Raw genomic sequence first — 20,369 nt, forward strand, 5'->3', positions numbered from 1 at the left:
CCTCACCCCCAGGGCTGTGTCCGTGGTGTCCCCCCACTGCCCCCTGTCCCCCTGTCCCTGCCCCTGTCCCCCCGCTGTCCCCCGTGTCCCCGCTGTCCCCGTGTCCCAGAGGCGCAGGCGGGGCTGTGAACGGTCTTTAATGAGCACACAACGGTTCCTACATCGGCCGTGTGACACCGCGGGGACACGGGACCCCCCCGGGGCCACCGCCCCGAACACCTACAGGGACCTACGGGGGCACAGGGGACACGGGGGGACACCCCCGCAGGGACAGGGACCCGGGGATGGACAGGGGACACGGGGGCTGTGACACCCCCGCAGGGACAGGGACCCGGGTGGGACAGGGGACACGGGGGGCAGGGGCCGTGACACCCCCGCAGGGACAGGGACCCGGGGGCAGGGCTGGGGATATGGCAGAGGGGGTGACAGGGGAGGGGACATGGGAGGGGACCCGGGACCTCACCTGGCAGTGAGGAGTGACCTGGGAGGGGACCAGTGTGGGGACGGGGAGGGGCAGGGATGGGGATGGGGACAGGGACTGAGCTTTGGGGGGGCAGAAATGGGGGTCAGGGAGGGGGGCTGAGGTCAGGGGTCAGGGACGGAGATGGGGGGTCGGGGATGGGGGAGAAGAGATGGGAACGGGGGGCTGGGGAGATGGGATCGGGATGGAGATGGGGGGTCAGGGATGGGAATGGGGGGCTGGGGTTGGGATGGAGATGGGGGACAGGGACAGAGCTTTGGGGTCTTGAGGGGGCACAAATGGGGGTGCAGGTGGGGGTCAGGGAGGGGGGCTGAGGGCAGGGGTCAGGGATGGGGGACAGAGAAATGGGAATGGGATTGGGAAGGGGTCGGGATGGAGATGGGGGTCAGGGATGGGGGGCAGAGAGGTGGCGATGAGGGGGCAGGAATGGGACCAGGATGGGGCTCTGATGGGATCAGGACCAGGTTTTGATGGGATCAGGATGGGTTCTGATGGGATCAGGATGGGTTCTGATGGGATCAGGACCAGGTTTTGATGGGATCAGGATGGGTTCTGATAGGATCAGGATGGGTTCTGATGGGATCAGGATGGGGTTCAGGCTCGGGGCTGGGGTTCAGGGATGGGGGACAGAGAGGTGGCGGTGGAGGGGGCAGGAATGGGATCAGGATGGGTTCTGATAGGAACAGGATGGGGCTCTGATGGGATCAGGATGGGTTCTGATGGGATCAGGAGGGGTTCTGATAGGATCAGGATGGGTTCTGATGGGATCAGGATGGGGCTCTGATGGGATCAGGATGGGTTCTGATGGGATCAGGATGGGTTCTGATAGGATCAGGAGGGGTTCTGATAGGATCAGGATGGGTTCTGATGGGATCAGGATGGGTTCTGATAGGGTCAGGATGGGGCTCCGATAGGATCAGGATGGGTTCTGATGGGATCATGATGGGGTTCAGGCTCGGGGCTGGGGTTCAGGGATGGGGGGCAGAGAGGTGGCGGTGGAGGGGGCAGGAATGGGCTCAGGACAGGTTCTGATGGGATCAGGACAGGTTCTGATGGGATCAGGATGGGGCTCCGATGGGATCAGGACGGGGTTCAGGCTCGGGGCGGGGGTCCAGGGCCGGGGCAGGAAGGGGGGGGTCCCTGCGTCTCCCCTACGCTAGTGACACAAACCACTTCAGAGTATTTCCACGTGATGCACAAACAAGTCAAAAATTCACTGATCCAAATCCAACGTGCAAACAGAAAAGGGCCGGGGGGGGCACCCAGCGCCCCCGGCCCTCGGCGGCCCCCGCGCGGCACGGCACGGCCCGGCCCCGCCCGGCACGGCCCGGCCCGGCACGGCCCCGCCGGCGGCGGCAGCGGCGGCAGCGGCGGCGCGGGGCCCGCGGCCGGGCAGCCCCGCCGCACCGGAGCCGGAGCCGGGCCCGGGCGCCTCACTCGGGGGACTCGGGTCCGCCTCTACCAGATGCCGCTCGACCGGCCCCCGGGGGGAGCGAGAATCCGGGCCGAGGCTCGTTTTGGAACGTGGTCATCGATCTGAGAACCTGCCGGACACACGGACGCTCGGACAGGGGCTCGGGGGGGTGGGGACAGAGCCGGGACCCCCGGGAATGGGGGCTCTGTGTGACCCCCGGCACTTGGGGGGCTCTGTGTGACCCCCGGCACCGCGGCTGTGCTTCAACATGAGACTGACCAGTACTGACCAGTAGTGACCAGTGCTGACCGGCACTGACCAACACTGAGCACCAGTGACCAGCACTGACCAGCGCTGACCAATACCGACCAACACGGACCAGAAGTGATCAGCACTGACCAACACTGACCAGTGCTGACCGGCACTGACCAACACTGACCAGCGCTGGCATTCAGGTCGTCCCCCCCTTGCCCACGCCGTGCCCGAGGGCCAGAACCGCCGGTGCCAGCGGAGCCCCGAGTGGCGCTGCCCGGTACCGACCCTTCAGTGCAGCGCGGGGAGGGGGCTGCCCCAGCTGGCACAGCCCCGGTGCCCCCCAAGCCCCGGTGCCCCCAGCGCAGCCACACGACGGACGGTGCCCGGAGGGGGGCGCGGGCCGGGGGCTGCAGCTGCGGGGCTGGGGGCGCCTCCCCTGCTCTGCCATGGCCCCTGCCCGGGGAGGGGGTCTGGGGATGTTGGGGTACCCTGGGAGTGCCTTGTGGGGGGACAGTGGGGACAGCCTGCAGGAGGAGGGGGTGACAGGACAGCCCTAGGGAGGGACAGCGGGACACCTGCGGTGGCACTGGGGACACACGGGGGGTGGCAGGGGACAATGGGGACACCTGGGGGGTGGCAGGGAGCGATGGGGACACCCGGGGGGTGACAGGACAGCCCTGGGGGGGATGAAGGGACACCTGCGATGGCAATGGGGACACCTGGGGAGTAGCGGGGGACAATGGGGACACCTGGGGGGTGGTGGGGGGCGATGGGGACACCCGGGAGGTGACAGGACAGCCCTAGGGGAGGGATGGCAGGACACCTGCGGTGGCACCGGGGGCTGACGGGGGGCAATGGGGACACCTGTGGTGGCACTGGGGACATCCGGGAGGTGACAAGGGACAATGGGGACACCCCAGGAGTGGCAGGGGGCACTGGGGACACGCGGGAGGAGGTGATGGCGGGCAATGGTGACACCCGGGGGGTGACAAGGGCAATGGGGACACCTGTGGTGGCACTGGGGACATCCGGGAGGTGACAAGGGACAATGGGGACACCCCGGGAGTGGCAGGGGGCACTGGGGACACGCGGGAGGAGGTGACAAGGGGCAATGGGGACGCCTGTGGTGGCACTGGGGACATCCGGGAGGTGACAAGGGACAATGGGGACACCCCGGGGAGGTGACAAGGGGCACTGGGGACACCCCGGGGAGGTGACAAGGGCAATGAGGACACCCGGGAGGTGACAAGGGACAATGGGGACACCCCGGGGAGGTGACAAGCGCCCGGCAGGAGGCACCGGGCAGGGCTGCGGGCCAGCCCCGCTCTTACCGGACAGGCTGAAGCTGGACTCGTGCAGGTCCCTCATGCCCCCGTGTCGCGTGGCCGGCCGGGTGGGCGTATCGGCCAGCGGCGTCCCCGTCTCTTTTTTGCCGGCATGCACGACCACGGCCACGTCCCCCAGGTACGGGGTGCGGTCCACGGCCCGCAGCTTCAAATTCTGCCGGGAGCGAGAGGAGAGAGCGGAGAGAGCGGAGAGAGCGTCAGCCGGGCCGGGTGCGGGGTGCCAGGAGTGCCAGGGGTGCCAGGGGTGCCAGGGCCGGGCGGGGCAGGGGGCTCGGGCCGGGCCATGCTGGGGCTGGGGAGGGGGCTGCGATGGGGAGGGGGCGCTCGGAGAGGGGCTGGGGGGATCCTGGTGCAAAGCAGAGCAGGGGCAGGGGGAGGTGGGGGGCCCTGGCAGAGCAGCCCCGAGCGCCGTCCCCCCGCCGAGCCGAGCCGAGCCGAGCAAAGCCAAACCGAGCCAAACCGAGCCAAGCCAAGCAAAGCCAAATCAAGCCAAGCCAAGCCCATGCAACGCCCTGTGCCCCCCCAGCCACCCAGAGCTCCCGAGAAGCGCCCCAGTGCTGGCCAAGCCTTCCTGTGAGCTGCCCCCTTCCCACGCTGTCCCCAGCCTGTCCCCAGCTGTCCCCTTCCCTGTGATGTCCCAGCATCACATCTCGCTGTGCCCAGCCTGTCCCCCACAGCCCCAGCGTGGGCACGGGGGGTGCCAGAGCTCCCGGGTGTCACCATGGCAGCCCCAGGGATGGGTCCCTGTCCCGGTGTCACCATGGCAGCCCCAGGGATGGGTCCCTGTCCTGGTGTCACCATGGCAGCCCCAGGGACGGGTCCCTGTCCCGGTGTCACCGTGAGCTGCGTGGCTGCCCCAGCACAGCCAGCAAAGGGCACAGCAAGCCCTGGTGCCTTGGAACGGCCACGGGACACACACGGGTGGGGACAAGTGTCCCAAGTGTCCCCTGCAGTGCCACGGTGCTGGCAAGGACCAGGGGAGCGTCCTGTGTCACACGCTGACCCGGCTCTGTGCTCCTGGCACGGCGTGGCACCGCCTGGCACAGAGCCTCCTCTGGCACTGCCACTGTCCCCTCCAGCAGCCAGCACGGTGCAGCCCTGTCCCCCACCGGGACAGGTGATGGCACTGCTCTGGCACAGCCACGGCACTGCTTTGGCATGGCCATGGCACAATCATGGCACCGCTCTGGCACAGCCCTGACACAGCCATGGCACTGCTCTGGCATGGCCACACAACAGCCACGACATGGCTACGGCAATGCTCTGGCACAGCCCTGGCACCACTCTGGCATGGCCTTGGCACAGCCATAGCACCACTCTGGCATGGCCTTGGCACAGGCATGGCACCGCTCTGAAACAGCCCTGGCACTACTCTGGCACTGCTTTGGCACAGCCCCATCACTGCTCTGGCACCGCTATGGCACAGCCACGGCATTGCTCTGGCACAGTACAGCCATGGCACAGCCATGGCACTGCTCTGGCACAGCCACAGCACTGCTTTGGCATGGCCCCAGCATGGCCATGGCACAGCCCTGGCACCACCACAGCACTGCTCTGGCACAGCCATGGCACTGCTCTGGCACAACCATAGTGCTGTTCTGGCATGGCCATGGCACTGCTCTGGCACCACACTGGCACAGCCATGGCACTGTTCTGGCACGGGCACAGCAATGGCACTGCTCTGGCACAGCCACAGTACCACTCTGGCACAGCCACGGCACATCCATGGCACAGCAATGGCAGCACTATGGCACAGCCATGGCATTTCTCTGGCACAGCCCTGGCACTGCTCTGGTACAGCCATAACACTGTTCTGGCATGGCCATGGCACTGCACTGGCACAACCACAGCACTGCTCTGGCACAGCCATGGCACTGCTCTGGCACAGTTGTGGCACCACTCTGGCACAGCCATGGCACTGCTCTGGCGCAGCACCACTATGGCACTGCTCTGGCACCACTCTGGCACAGCCCTAGCGCAGCCACAGCATTGCTCTGGCACAGAGCAATGTGGCACCACTATGGCACAGCCATGGCATAGCCACAGCACAGCCATGGCACCGCCCTAGCACCGCCCTGGCACATCCCTGGCACAGCCCTGTCCCCGCCAGCCCTGCCCCCCGTACCTTCTCGCGCTGCACGAGTTTCTTGTAGGCCACGTCGGGGAAGGAGCGCAGCGGGCAGAACTTGCCGGTGCCCTCGGCGCACATGAAGACGCCGTTCTCGTAGACCACGCGCCCGCGGCTGATGGTGACCAGCGGCACGCCGTGGCACCGCATGTTCTCGTACAGGTTGATGTCCCCGCCCTGCACCTGCGTGCTGGCAGACACCGTCCTGGGCACGGGGACACGGGGACGGGGCTGTCACCGCCTGGGGCCATCCTCCTGTCCCAAGCAGTTTTCCTCCCTTGTATCCCTGCCCTCGTGTTCCACCCCAGTTCTCCTGATTAGCTGATCATTGTACCCTCCCCTGAGACCTGCCCCTGTCGCAGACACCTTTTATGAAAAATCTTTTCTTTAGGATTTTTCCTCCTGAGAAGCTGAGAGGCCTCAGGAACAAAATGTAAGCAATGGTTATCTGCTGCTGTGCGATGCAACAGGTGGGTCTGTGATTGATCTCGTGTAGATTGGAATTAGTGACCAGTTTGGAATTAGTGACCAGTCACTGCAGAGCTGGCTCTCTCTCTGTCCGAGCCACAGACCTTTGTTTTTGTTCCATTCTATTCTCAGCTTAGCCAGCCTTCTGAGATGAGACTTTTCCCTCTATTCTTTTAGTATAGTTTTAACGTAATATATATCATAAAATAATAAATCAAGCCTTCTGAACATGGAGTCAGATCCTCATCTCTTCCCTCACCTGCAAACCCCTGTGAACACGGTCACACCCCCCCTTACAAGCTGCTGTTTGCCCCCAGCTCATTGCCTGGGACCCTGAGACTCGGGGAGTGTAATGTGACCGTGGTCACAAGGGTTTTGAGGTGAAGAGAGAGGCGAGAATGTTGATTCTATGGTCAGAAGGCTTGATTTATTATTTTATGGTATATATATAACATTATAACTATACTAAAAAGAATAGAAAGAGTTCTCAGAAGGCTAGCTAAGCTAAGAAGAGAAAAGAATGAATAACAAAGAGCTGTGTCTCGGCAGAGAGCGAGAGCAGCTCTGCCGTGAGTGGTCAGTAAATCCAAACATCCCCAGGAGACCAATCACGGACCCACCTGTTGCATCCCACAGCAGCAGATAACCATTGCTTACATTTTGTTGCTGAAACTTCTCAGCTTCAGCAGGGAAAAATCCCAAGAAAGGATTTTAATGAAAATATGTTCTGTGACAGTGTAACACCAAATAAAGGAACCCGGTGCCACCCGGTGCCACCCGGTGCCACCCCAGCCCTGCGCTGTCCTTTTGTTCTGTGTAGCTGGGATCCTGCTGGGCCCCAAAAGGGGCACTGCCGCCCCCTCCCCACGCTGTCACCACCCAGCAGGGACCTGCCACCGGCTGCACCTACTTGGTGGCCTCGGGGTCCCAGACCACGACGTCGGCGTCGGCGCCAGGGATGATGCGGCCCTTGCGCGGGTACAGGTTGTGCAGCTTGGCGGCGTTGGAGCTGGTCACGGCCACGAAGCGGTTCTCGTCCATCTTGCCCCCCACCTGGCACCGCAGCGGGGTCAGGGTTTGGGGCTTGTGTCCCTCCCTGTCACCCCCAGTGCCCCCAAAATCCCAGGGGTCCCCCAAAATCCCAGGTGGGCTGCGGGATCAGGATCCTCGCCAGGCCAGCTCTGGGGGGCTCCTTGCCCTTGTGCCAGGGGGACACAGCCCATGGTGGGATGCCCCATCCAGCAGGGAACCCCAGCCCCATGCCCAGGCCAGCTCTGAGGGTGCCAGGGGGGCACAGTCCATGGTGAGATGCCCCATCCAGCACCAGCTCCGTGCCCAGGCCAGCTCTAGGGAGCTCCTTGCCCACCACCCTTGTGCCAGAGGGGCACAGCCCATGGTGGGATGCCCCATCCAGCAGGGAACTCCAGCCCCATGCCCAGGCCAGCTCTGAGGGTGCCAGGGGTGAACAGCCCATGATGGGATGCCCCATCCAGCAGGGAGCCCCGTGCCCAGGCCAGCTCTGAGGAGCTCCTCGTGCCAACAGGGCACAGCCCATGGTGGGATGTCCCATCCAGAAGGGCCCCTGTAAGCCCCCAGCCCCATGCCCTAGCCAGCTCTGGGGGGCTCCTTGCCCTTGTGCCAGGGGGGCACAGCCCATGGTGGGATGCCCCATCCAGCAGGGTCCCCATGAGCCCCCAGCACCAGCCCTGTGCCCAGGCCCCACTGGGGAGCTCCATGCCCACCACCCTCATGCCCATCCCATGGTGGGATGCCCCACCCAGCCCCATCCCCAGCCCTGTGCCCAGGCCAGCTCTGAGGAGCTCCTCGTGCCAACGGGGCACAGCCCATGGTGGGATGCCCCATCCAGCCCCATCCCCAGCCCCGTGCCCAGGCCAGCTCTGAGGAGCTCCTCGTGCCAGGGGGGCACAGGCCATGGTGGGATGTCCCATCCAGAAGGGCCCCTGTAAGCCCCCAGCCCCATGCCCAGGCCAGCTCTGGGGTCCTCCTTGCCCTCATGCCAGGGGGGCACAGCCCATGGTGGGATGCCCCATCCAGCCCCAGCCCCGTGCCCAGGCCAGCTCTGGGGAGCTCCTTGTGCCCATCCCATGGTGGGATGCCCCATCCAGCCCCAGCCCCGTGCCCAGGCCAGCTCTGGGGAGCTCCCTGTGCCCATCCCATGGTGAGATGCCCCATCCAGCCCAGCCCGTGCCCGGGCAGCAGTGCCCTACCACGCCACGCTCCCAGATGATGTTCATGCGGTCCTGCACGCCGCTGACGCCGTGGGGGATCTTGGTGAAGTCCTCCTTGCCCATGGCCTTCTGCTTGGTGCTGAAGGGCCGGTGGTCCGAGGCCACCACGTTCAACGTGTCACTGTGGGGGCACGGCAGGCTGGGGGCTGGCACTGCCAGGGGAGCCTGGGACTCGGGTATTGGGATACTCCTGCCATGGGGTGCCCAGGGAATGGGGTACCCCTGCCATGGGGTGCCCAGGGAATGGGGCACCCACATCATGGGGTGCCTGGAGTTCTTGGCTACCCAGGGAGAAGATGTCCAAGGAATGGGGCACCCAGGGAATGGGGCACCCAAGGAATGGGGTGCCGGGAGAACAGGGTGCCCAGGGGCAGGGAGGGGCACCCGGGGCAGGAATGGGGTGCCTGGGGCAGGGATGGCACACCCAGGACAGGTCAGCACACCCGGGGCAGGTTGGCACACCCGGGGCAGATTGGCACATCCTGGGGCAGGGATGGGGTACCCAGGACAGGTCAGCACACTCGAGGAAGACTGGCACACCCAGGGCAGGGATTGGGCACACCCAGGGCAGACTGGCACACCCGGGGCAGGTTGGCACACCCGGGGCAGGTTCAGGGTGCCCGGGGCAGGTTGGCACACCCGGGGCAGGTTCAGGGTGCCCAGGGCAGTTCGGCACACCCAGGGCAGGTTCAGGGTGCCCAGGGCAGATTGGCACACCCGGGGCAGGTTCAGGGTGCCCAGGGCAGGTTCAGGGTGCCCAGGGCAGATTGGCACACCCGGGGCAGGTTCAGGGTGCCCAGGGCAGGCAGGCTGGCACCCCGGGCAGGCTCACTTGGCGAGCAGGCTCATGAGGTAGGCCGAGGTGTTGGTGTCCAGGCGCAGCGGCGGCACGGTGACGTAGGCGGCGGCGTGGAACCAGTCCTGGTGGTAGTAGTGCAGCCCGGTGAGCGTGGCGTGCGCCGTGGTGGTCTCTGCGTACACCACCTTCCCTGCGGGGAGGCACGCGTGGGCACGGGGCTGTGCCAGGCACGCCGGGCACTGCCCGGGGCCTGAGGTACCCGCGGGGCAGGAGCCCTGTGTGCTGTGTGTGACTTGTGTGTGTCCCCTGTGTGCTCATGCGTGTGACCTGTGGGACCCGTGTGTGACCTGTATGTCCTCAGATCGGTGTTCTGCGTGTGCTCAGGTGTGTGACCTGTGGGACCTGTGTGTGTCTGGTGTGTGCTCACATATGTGACCTGTGTGTCCCCTGTGTGCTCACATGTGTGACCTGTGCATGTCCTGTGTGTGTCCCATGTGTCCACAGGTGTGTGACCCATGTGTCCTGTGAGTGCTCAGGTGTGTGTCACCCGTGTGTGACCTGTGCGTGTCCCCTGTGTGCCCATGTGTCTGTGCTCACATGTGTGACCTGTATGAGACCTGTATGTGACCTGTGCATGTCCCCTGTGTGCTCACATGTGTCCCCTGTGTGTGTCCCCTGTGCTCTCGTGTGTGTGTGCTCACATGTGTCCCCTGTGTGTCCTGTATGTGTCCCCTGTGCTCTCGTGTGTGTGTGCTCACATGTGTGTCCCCTGTGCTCTCGTGTGTGTGTGCTCACATGTGTGTCCCCTGTATGTCCTGTATGTGTCCCCTGTGCTCTCGTGTGTGTGTGTTCCCTGTGTGTCCCCTGGGTACGAGCAGAGCTGGGGGCCCAGGCGTGCTCACCTGTGCAAGGGCACGGCCCCACAGGCACACCCGAGTTCCTGTGCCTGTGTGTCTGTCTGTATGTCTGCACGTGTCTGTGTGTCTGTGCCCACGTCTGTGGGTGTCTGTGTGTCTGTCCATGCCTGTGTGTGTCTGTGCCTGTGTGTCTGTCCATGTCTGTGTCTGCGGGTGCCTGTGTCTGTCCACACCCATGTCTGTACCCATGTCTGTCTGTGTGTCTGTCTGTGCCTGTGTCCTTGTGTCTGTCCATGTCTGTGCCCATGTGCGTGTCCGTATCCGTGTCTGTGGGTGCCCGTGTGTGTCTGTGCCTGTGTGTCTGTCTGTACCAATGTCTGTCTGTGCGTCTGCCCGTGCCCGTATCTCTCCATGTGCCTGTCTGTGCCCATGCCCATGTGCCTATCCATGCCCATGCCCATGTCTGTCCGTGCCCATGCCCATGTGTCTGTCCGTGCCCATGCCCATGTCTGTTTGTGCCCATGTCCATGTGTCTGTCCGTGCCCATGCCCATGTCTGTCCGTGCCCATGCCCATGTGTCTGTCTGTGCCCATGCCCATGTGTCTGTCCGTGCCCATGCCCATGTGTCTGTTTGTGCCCATACCCATGTCTGTCTGTGCCCATGCCCATGTGTCTGTCAGTGCCCATGCCCATGTCTGTCTGTGCCCATGTCCATGTCTGTCTGTGCCCATGCCCATGTCTGTCCATGCCCATGTCTGTCTGTGCCCATGCCCATGTGTCTGTCCGTGCCCATGCCCATGTCTGTCAGTGCCCATGCCCATGTCTGTCTGTGCCCATGCCCGTGTCTCTCCACCTGCCCGCAGCCCCACACTCCAGGCCCATCTCCCCCAGCCCAGGTGTGAGCCCTGTCCCCCCAGGGGTGCCCTTTGCCCACGGCTGTGCTGGGCAGGGAGGTGTCCCTGTGTCCCCCCGTGTCCCCCCATTGTGTCCCCATTGTGTCCCCTACCCTGCATCTTGGCGGCGGCGATGACGTCCCCCGCAGACATGCTGGACACGTTCACCAGGTACACGGGGCAGTGGGTCTGCACACAGGGGGTCAGTGGCACCGTCCCCATGGCACCCAGATCCCGGGGGACACGGGCACCCCCACAGGACAGGGACAGCCCCCCACGCTCGGACACTCACCCGGTTGGCGATGGTGATGACACGGTGCGTGGCCTCGGCCTCCAGCTGCAGGGACAGCAATGGCGACACAGTGACACACGCCGGTGGCACCACAGGGACGGGCAGCGATGCCCTGGCCCGTGCCAGCCCACCCCAGTGGCACGGCGCCATCACCCACCTCCTCAGGCCGGCTGATCTCGATGCCCTCGGGCCCCGTGATGCCCAGGTCCAGCGCTTCCTTGGCTCCCTGCGGATTTGGGGGGTCAGGGCGGGCAGGGGGTCAGGGCGGGTGCCCCGCTGCCCGGCCGGGTGCCCGCTGCCCCCGTGCCCCCCTCACCTCGGCCACCAGCTCGCCGTTCTCGGCGTGCACGCGGGCGATGGCGCCGATGTCGCGGCAGGCGCGCAGCACCTGGTACAGCTCGCTGTCCCGCAGCATGTACAGCTCCTTGTAGGCCATGAACATCTGGAACGAGTTCACGCCCTTCTCCCGCACCAGCGTCTCCATCTCCGCCTTCACCTGCGGGACAGCGGGCTCAGGGCGGGGGGCTCACCCCGCCGGGGGCCCCTGGGGACACGGCACGGGGATTTGGGGGTGACACGGGCAGTGACAGATGCTGGGAGCGGGGTCAGGGCCGGGGTCTCGGTGCAGCACAGCCGGGAGCCGGCTCTGATCCCCCTGCAGCAGCTGCGAGGGGATTGCAGCGCTGAGCGGGTGGGATGGGGGCTGCTCACCCACCCTGCCCGCCGCCCCCACGGGGGTCCTGCTGAGGGCTGGGGTCCCCCCAGGCTCGGAGCAGCAGCAGCAGCAGCAGCGCCGCCTTCCCCGCCCCAGCGAGGGGGGCTCAGCCCCACAGACCCCCCTGTCCCGGGGCACCCCGAGCCCCTGCCCCGCTGAGCCCGGCTCAGGGCAGCTCAAAAGGCATCCTGGGGGCTCAGCCCACCCCCCCCGGGCGGATAATGGGATCAGGGGGCCGGGAATTACCCCGGCAGCTGCTCCCGCCCGTGCCCGCTCACCTTGGGCGCCCACCAGGTGATGCCCATGTGCAGGGCGTAGTCGCAGCACACCTTGGGGTCGGCCAGGCTGCGGCATTTCTCGTAGGCGTCCAGCAGCGACGTGTCCTTGTCGGGCAGGACGTGCCCGATGATCATCGTCGTGCCCCCCACCAGCGCTGCCTGCACGGGGGGCACAGGGGGCACAGGTGGGGGTGAGGGCCCATCCCCCGGGCACTGCCCACAGCCAGGGGAGCTGCCAGGTGTGCCCGGGCCGCGTTTGGGCACTGCCCACAGCCAGGGGAGCTGCCAGGTGTGCCTTGGCCATGTTCGGGCACTGCCCACAGCCAGGGGAGCTGCCAGGTGTGCCCGGGCCATGTTCAGGCACTGCCCACAGCCAGGGGAGCTGCCAGGTGTGCCCGGGCCGCGTTTGGGCACTGCCCGCAGCCAGGGGAGCTGCCAGGTGTGCCCGGGCCACGTTTGGGCACTGCCAACAGCCAGGGGAGCTGCCAGGTGTGCCCGGGCCGCGTTCGGGCACTGCCCACAGCCAGGGGAGCTGCCAGGTGTGCCCGGGCCGCGTTTGGGCACTGCCCACAGCCAGGGGAGCTGCCAGGTGTGCCCGGGCCGCGTTTGGGCACTGCCCACAGCCAGGGGAGCTGCCAGGTGTGCCCGGGCCGCGTTTGGGCACTGCCCACAGCCTTGGGGGGGTGCTGGCTGCAGACAGGGACCCCCGCATCCCCCCGGCCCCGCCAATGGCTGCCCCTGTGCAGCAGCACATCTGGGCGCATGGCACATCTGGAGAGCCCCATCCTGCCATGCCGGGGCACCCACTGTGCCCCCCAGCCCCGGCACTGGGTTTGGGGTGCTGAGGGAGCCCCGGGTGGGTTTGGGGTGCTGAGGGAGCCCTGGGTGGGTTTGGGGTGCTCAGGGACACCCGGGTGGGCTTGGGGTGCTCAGGGACCCCCGGCACGGAGCCCTGGGTGGGTTTGGGGTGCTGAGGGAGCCCCGGGTGTGCTGGGGCCCGTGCCCCCCCATTCCCGTTCCCGTTCCCGTGGGCGGCAGGGCAGGCGCGCTGGCCCCGCCGCTGTCCCCGGCTCACCCTGCCCCGCTAATCCCCAAAGCTCCTTTGCCCATGGGCGCTCTTGGGAGGAGCTGCCGGCCTGGCGCTGCCACGAGCGGGTGACAGGGACACGGAGCGGGGCTGGCGTGTGGCACCCGTGGGCATTGCACGGGGTCCCTGCCACCAAACCGGACACTTCTCCTAGAACGTTCTAATAACGACTCCCACTCTTAACATAATGCAGTTAATATAACATAATTAATGCCATATAATTGAACTATACCCTAATTTAACATAACTTTTACCTACAACAGCACCAGCACAGCGCTGAGCCCCCTGCCCAGGGACACTGGGGACAGCCTGGGGACAGCCTGGGGACAGCCTGGGGACAGGCACGGCCAGGCTGGCCTGGCACAATGGCCGCTCTGTGTGGGCACTGGGGACAGTGGGACAAGCTGCAGGGACAATCCTGGGCTGGCCCAAGCAGTGACACTCGGTGCACGGTGACACCGGCACGGGGAGGTGGCCGAGCTGGCACAGGGTGCCACGGCCCAGCACGGGAGGAGGGGACACGGGGACACAGTGGAGCAGCCCGGGCAGGGCAGGGCACAGCTCGGGGCTACCTTGGTGCCATGGTAGAAGTCATCGACGCAGGTGGCGTTCATGAAGGTCTGGTGGAAGTGGGTGCTGGTGTCGATGCCCCCGGGGATGACGAGCTTGCCGGTGGCGTCGATGACCTTGGCGCCGCCGGGGATCATCAGCTCGCGGCCCACCTGCTGGATGATGCCGTTCTCGATGTACACGTCGGCCTCCAGCGTGCAGTCGTCGTTGACCACCTTGCCGCCCTTGATCAGGATCCGCATGGTGGCCGCGTTGGCCATCATGGTGCTGCGGGCACAGGGCAGCGGGGTGAGCACTGGGAGTGCCCATGGGAACGGGGGCACCGCGCTGCCCACCCCGCCCGGAGATGCCCCCGGGGCAGGCAGGGCTGAGCCCGCAGCTGTGCATCCTGCACGGGCCGTGGGGATGGATTATCCCGGGAAATCCGCGCAGAGGAGGGGCTGGCACGGGGCTGGCACGGGGCTGGCACGGGGCTGGCACGGGGCTGGGACTGCCTCCCTGCCCAGGACCCACTGCAGGGACTGCGGGCTGCACCTCACCAGTGCCAACCCCCTGGAGATCCTGAGCAGGGCTGCCAGAGCCCCTCTGTGCCACCCTGCACTGCCAGAGCCCATCTCTGCCCCCTGCCAGTGCCAACCTCTGTTGCACCTCAGCAGGGCTGCCAGAGCCCTCCCTGCCAGTGCCACCCCCATCAGAACCTGAGCAGGGCTGCCCATCCCTGCCACCCTGCACTGCCAGTGCCAGCCTCCTGCAGCACCTGAGCAGGGCTGGCAGAGCCCATCCCTGGCAGTGCCACCCCCATCAGCACCTGGGCAGGGCTGCCAGAGCCCCTCTGTGCCACCCTGCACTGCCAGTGCCACCTGTGCCAATGGGTGTCCCCAGACGCAGGGCACGCTGCCCACAGTGTCCCTGTGAGTGCCCAGGACTGGCACAGGGCTGGCATCACTCGCTGGGGGCTCTGCCCAGTGCCCCATGAGGTGCCAGCTCTGCCAGAGACCCCCGCACAGCCTGAGCCCCCGGCAGGGAGGGGCACCCCCAGCCACCATCAATAAATTCAATAAATCCTTTGGTGAAGGTCAAACACCATCGACCCGCCAGAGCAGGGACAGCAGTGCCAGCTGTGCCCACCCGGGGGGCATCAGGTGGGCTGGGAGCCCCCCAGAGCCGGGACCTCACTGCAGAGAGACCCTCTGTGGGTCTCTGTGCCCACTGTAGGGACCACCAGGGACCCCTGCACCAGGCAGAGCCCTTGGCACCCACACGGGCAGCGTGGGGCACTCTGGCATGACTGGCACGGTGCTGGCGCTGGGCAGTGCTGTGGGAACCGCCCCTGGTGCCCACCCAGCCCCTGGCACAGCCCCACTGGAGCCAGAACCGAGCTGGGGGCACAGGCTGCTGCTGCTGCTGGGTGCCAGGCGGTGTCTGGCGCTGCCACAGCCCCTCAGGAGGGCACTGGGACTGGCACAGGGCTCTGAAGGGACCATCTCGAGCCGTGCCAGGGCTCTGCAGCACCTGCTGGGCACAGATGGCTCCTGAGGCTGGGCTGGCAGCTGGGCATTCCGGGCTGGCACAGCTGCAGGGAGGGGACGGGGGGACCCCAGGGACCACCCCCCCTGCACCGGGAGGGTTCAGCAGCCCCTCCTGGGCCGGCCCCTGCCCCTGGCGACCCCGGTGCCAGCTGGAGCCGTGCCCGGTGCCCTCACCCCGCACAGAGCAGCAGCAGCTGCCGGGCCGGGCAGGCGGCCCCTCCTCGGGAATGTCACCGGCATGCACAGCTGTGACACCGCTCCAGGGACACCAGGGGACCAGGGCAGGTGGCACCGACCCCGTGCGGCGTGCCAGGCCGCTGTGGCACGCTGGGCACAATGCCCACGACTGCGCCCTGCTCTGCCTGGCACACGGGGATGCTGCTGCCCCACACCAGGGCTGTGCCAGGGGACACCTGGGCACAGAGCTGCACTGGGGGGGACAAGGGGGTGACAGCAACGAGGGGTCACCCCACTCTGAGTGCCCACACCGATACCAGGGGCACGGCACAGGGGCACGGATCGGCCTGGGTGGGGTGGGAGCAGAGGGGATGAGCTGTGCCAGGATGGCACCGCGGGGCACGATGGCACTGCCAGCCCTGGGAGCCCAGGGCAGGGTAGGGGGTGCAGGAGTTGGGCAGGGAGGGGTGGCACTGTGCAGGGAGGGTGGCACTGTGCAGGGAGGGTGGCACTGTGCAGGGAGGGATGGCACGGTGCAGAGGGAAGGATGGCACGGTTCAGGGAGGGTGGCACGGTGCAGAGGGAAGGATGGCACGGTTCAGGGAAGGATGGCACGATTCAGGGAGGGGTGGCACAGTTCAGGGAGGGATGGCACGGCTCAGGGAGGGTGGCACCGTGCAGAGGGAGGGATGGAGCAGGCAGCACATGGCAGCCCGAGATGAAAGCAGAGCTGTGCCCATGATGCCACCACAGGGCACTCTGGCCCTGGGAGCCCCTGGCAGCTCAGGGCAGGGCAGGGGATGCAGGAGGGGCTCAGGGAGGGATGGCACGGTGCAGGGAAGGATGGCACGGCTCAGGGAGGGATGGCACGGTGCAGAGGGAGGGGTGGCACAGTTCAGGAAAGGATGGCACGGCTCAGGGAGGGTGGCACGGTGCAGAGGGAGGGGTGGCACAGTTCAGGGAAGGATGGCACGGCTCAGGGAGGATGGCACGGTGCAGAGGGAGGGAAGGAGCAGGCAGCACGTGGCAGCCCGAGATGAAAGCAGAGCTGCACTGACGGATCTGGAGCACACAGAGCGACTGCCAGCGGTGCTGCAGCACCGGGCACCGTGACACCCCCGGCACGGGGAGGGCGGGAGGGGCGTAGGCACGGCCCGGGGGGTGCGGGGCTGCCAGGGCACAGGGCACGAGCGTGGGCCGGAGCACGGAGAGGAGCTGGCAGCTGCACACGCTGCCCGTGGCCAGTGCGGAGCCACCCACGCTGCTGCCACCCCGCTGCCCTCGTGCCGCTGCTCCAGGCACCTCTGCCACCCTGTGCCAGCCACCCCTGGCACTGCCCTGATGTCCCCGCACCGCCAGGGCCATGCCCAGCGCTGAATACCCACTATGGCCTGTCTGGCACACCAGTGCTCCCATTTCCCCCTCGCTGTCCCCAGGTCACACCCAGTGCTCCCACTGCTCACACCAGCGACCCCCGAGCTCACACCGAGCAGCCCCAGGGGCTCTGTCCCGCTGTCCCCCTGCCCACGGTGCCCGCCTGGCACCAGCCCTGGTGGCACCGGGGCCGTGTCCCGCGTTCCAGCCAGCGCTGCGGCGATGGCACAGCCAGCACCGGCCGGAGCCCGGTGCTCCGGGCAGGGCAGAGCCGCAGCGTCAGCGCCGGGGGGGCACCGGGGGCAGCCCGGGACCCCCGCCCAGCCCGGCGCACAAAGCGGGGGCCGCAGGGACAGCTGTGCCGCCGGGACAGCTGTGACCCCGGCAGGACAAAGGGACCCCGGCCCGGCGGGGCCGCCGGGGGCACCTGTTGGGGTCGGGGCGGCCGCCGGGCCCGGCCTTTGTGCCGGGGCTGCCGCATTGTGCGGCGCGCCGAGCCCGGGGGGCCCCCGCCGGCCCCCGCTTTTGTCTGCGCCGCCGAGACCCCACCGGGCCCGACCCCACCCTGCGCCCGCCCCCCCGGGGCTCCCCTTTGTCACGGTGCCCTCGGTGACCGCCGCGCCGCTGGCACCGACCGCGACCACCGCCCGTGGCTGGCCAGGGGTGGCGGCTGGGTGGGCACGGCTCGGAGCGCTGCCCCGGCGGGGGGGGCACCGAGCACGGCCCCGGCCCTGCCCGGCTCCGATCCGGTGTCGCTGTCCCGGTGCCGGAGGAGCTGCGGTGTCACCGAGCCACCGCCCCGGGAAGGACCGGGGATGGCGGCAGCAGGAGGAGGAGGAGGATGCTCCGTCAGAGCCGGGATGCTGCTGCTGCTGCTGCTGCGGCCGCTCCTCGTCCCCGCGGGCACCTTGGCCCGGCCGGGCACGGAACGGGCACGGAATGGGCACTGCGCGGCCACGCCCCAGCGGGTTCGGGGCGCTGCGGAGGGTCCCGGTGCTGGCTGCGGGGACACCGGGGGGGTCCCATCGCCGCTCCCGGGCCCCGTCACCGCCCGGCGCTGACCCCCGGGGCACTGCGGCAGAGGCCGGAGCGTTGGGCACCGGAACCGGGCTGCGGCCGAACGGGGGGGGACGGACCGGGGGACCCCCGAGAGCCGGGCCCGGTGCGGGCGCTGGGCTGGGCCGGGCGCGGGCGCGGCTCGGGGGCGGTGCCGCTGCCCTGGGTCCGCTCCCGGAGCGCGATGCGGGCCGGGCGGGGGTCCCGGTGCGCGGTCCGGAGGCGCGGGGGGTCCCGGTCTGGCCGGCCCGGGGCGGCTCCGCAGACAAAGCCCGGGGCCGCCCAGCACAAAGGATGCTCGGAGCCGGGGCGGGGCCGCCCGGGAGACCCGGCGGAACAATGAGCCGGGCCCGGCGGGACCCCCGCCGCCCCTCGCCGCCCGCCGCCCCGGGGTACCCGCTCCGCCGCGCCCCGGCACCGGCTGCTCCGCTGCCGGTCGCGACAGGGCGCCGAGAGCGACCGGGCCCGACCGAGGAGCAGCAGCCGTGCCCGGCATCACACCGTGCCGGGGCGAACCCCTCGCGCTGTCGCGACACCATCGCCTGTCGCGACAGGTGTGTCGCCATGGGTGGGCGGCGGCCGCGCTCAGCTTCTCTGCGCGGCGATTCCCGCGGAGCGCCCCGGGCGGGGATGGCGGGCGCTCCCCTCCATCCTCGCCCGTCCATTCACTCGCGCCTGCCGAGACGCACGCACCTGTCGCGATTGTCCAGCCCGTCGCGATAACGAGCCAGGTCCGCAGGAGCGGGAAAGGAAAAGCCGAGCACGGTCCGGCGCGGCTCGGCCTGGCCCGGCCCGGCTCACCCCAACCCAACCCAGCCCAGCCCAGCCCGGCCCGGCCCGATCCGTTCCGATCCGGTTCCGTTCGGTTCGGTTCGGTCGGGCCCGGCCCCGCTGCGCCCCGCCCGCCCCGCCGGTACCTCCCGCTCCGGTGCCGCTCCCGGTGCCGCTCCGGCCGCGATCGCCTCTCACCCGAACCTGCGCCGCGGGGGCGGGGCCTGCCCGCGCCTGCACCAATCACCGCCCGCTCTGGCGCCGGGGGGCGGGGCCGAGCCCCCAGCAGGGTGGGCTGCGGGCGGCCTGACTGACAGCCGGAGGGGGCGGGGCCAAGGCTCGGGGCTCCGCCCCCCTCCACCTGCACGCGCTGTTGCCGTGGTGACGGAGCGCGCGCGGAGACCCTCGGTGACCCCGGGACCCCCCGTGACATCCCCGTGACACCCCTGGGACCCCCCCGTGACACCCCCGGGACATCCCTGGGACCCCCCCGTGACACCCCCGGGACATCCCTGGGACACCCCCGGGATAGCCCCGGGACACGCCTGGGACATCCCAGGGACCCCCCGTGACACCCTCGGGACACCCCCAGGACACCCCTGGGAACCCTTCAGGACACCCCTGGCTCCCCCACGACACCCCCGTGACATTCCCTGGACCCCCCGGGGCACCCGTGGGCCCCGTCTCGGGACCCCCATGACAGCCCCGGGACACTCCTGGGACATTCCTGGGACACCCCTGGGCCCCAAGCAGTGCCTGGAAATTCCCAGTGCTGCCCAGTCCAGCCCAGTCCAGCCCAGTAACCCCGGGCAGTGCCCAGCACAGCCCAGCATACCCCATCCGCTGCCAGCCCTGGGCTGTCCTGGCAGCGCCCAGGAGCTCCTGGCACAGCCCCTCTCGGTGGCCTCAGGCTCCTGAGTGTGGTGACAGGACAGCGGTGCTGCCCCATCCCTCCCTGTGGGCAGCCTGGCACCCTGCGGGTGGCACTGGACACCCGGAGTGACAGATATGGCCCTTGGCTGTGGGGCAGCAGTGGGGACGCGGGGCTGGGTCATGGGGCTGGGGGGAACCTCCTGCTTCATCCACATCCTAATGTCCACTTCCTGTCCCATCCCGTTATCCCGTTATCCCGTTATCCCGTTATCCTGTTATCCCATTATCCCACCCCATTATCCCACCCCAGTGGTGCCACCCTGTCCTTGGGCACTGCCAGGTGCAAATGAGACCAAAGCCAACAACGTGGATTTTACTTAACAATAAATGTGAGTTACACAGTTCTCTTATTAATTGGTAATCTACCTTCCATTAGTTAAATTTGTCCTTTGCTTCTCATGCTAATCAGTCCCATGCTCAGTGCTACTCTTCCTGTGGATTTTTTGGGTCTCTGGTTCAGGGGTCAGTGGTGGCAATCTGGCCCTGCAGGAGCTGATTCAGCACATTTCTCCAGCTGCTTTTATCAATTTCTTCCTCATTTTGGGGTTTCTGCCCAGTGCCCTCGTGGCTGGTGAGTTCTTCATTCCTGGCATCCCCTCCCAGTGTCACATCCCTCCTCCCAAGCTTTGTTAGGGTAGGAGTGTTGTGGGGTAGGATGGTGGGGATGGATGGAGATGGGAGATCTCTGTAACCAGGC

At 67.4% G+C, this 20,369-nt stretch overlaps 1 protein-coding gene across 3 annotated transcripts; it reads right to left on the bottom strand.

The window, feature by feature from the left end:
* Window positions 1-1,397: 1,397 nt before the first annotated feature.
* Window positions 1,398-19,045, bottom strand: DPYSL5 (dihydropyrimidinase like 5). Of its 3 annotated transcripts, none has more exons than XM_074536306.1 (13): window positions 18,662-18,803; window positions 13,835-14,099; window positions 12,176-12,334; window positions 11,499-11,678; window positions 11,340-11,408; window positions 11,183-11,227; window positions 11,004-11,079; window positions 9,174-9,330; window positions 8,321-8,462; window positions 7,003-7,145; window positions 5,622-5,829; window positions 3,482-3,650; window positions 1,398-2,025 (listed from the first exon to the last, which is right to left on the bottom strand). In XM_074536306.1, the coding sequence occupies exons 2-13, from the start codon at window positions 14,093-14,095 to the stop codon at window positions 1,940-1,942; spliced, it is 1,695 nt and encodes a 564-aa protein (XP_074392407.1). In that variant the 5' UTR covers window positions 14,096-14,099; window positions 18,662-18,803; the 3' UTR covers window positions 1,398-1,939. The 3 variants fall into 3 exon arrangements, with proteins under 3 accessions (XP_074392407.1, XP_074392408.1, XP_074392406.1); XM_074536305.1 differs by lacking the exon at window positions 18,662-18,803 and adding an exon at window positions 18,886-19,045 and having other exon boundaries at window positions 1,399-2,025; XM_074536307.1 differs by lacking the exons at window positions 3,482-3,650; window positions 18,662-18,803 and adding an exon at window positions 18,886-19,045.
* Window positions 19,046-20,369: the final 1,324 nt, after the last annotated feature.

Source organism: Zonotrichia albicollis, chromosome 3 (genome assembly GCF_047830755.1).
Source record: "Zonotrichia albicollis isolate bZonAlb1 chromosome 3, bZonAlb1.hap1, whole genome shotgun sequence".
In the NCBI taxonomy this organism is placed as follows: Eukaryota; Metazoa; Chordata; class Aves; order Passeriformes; family Passerellidae; genus Zonotrichia; species Zonotrichia albicollis.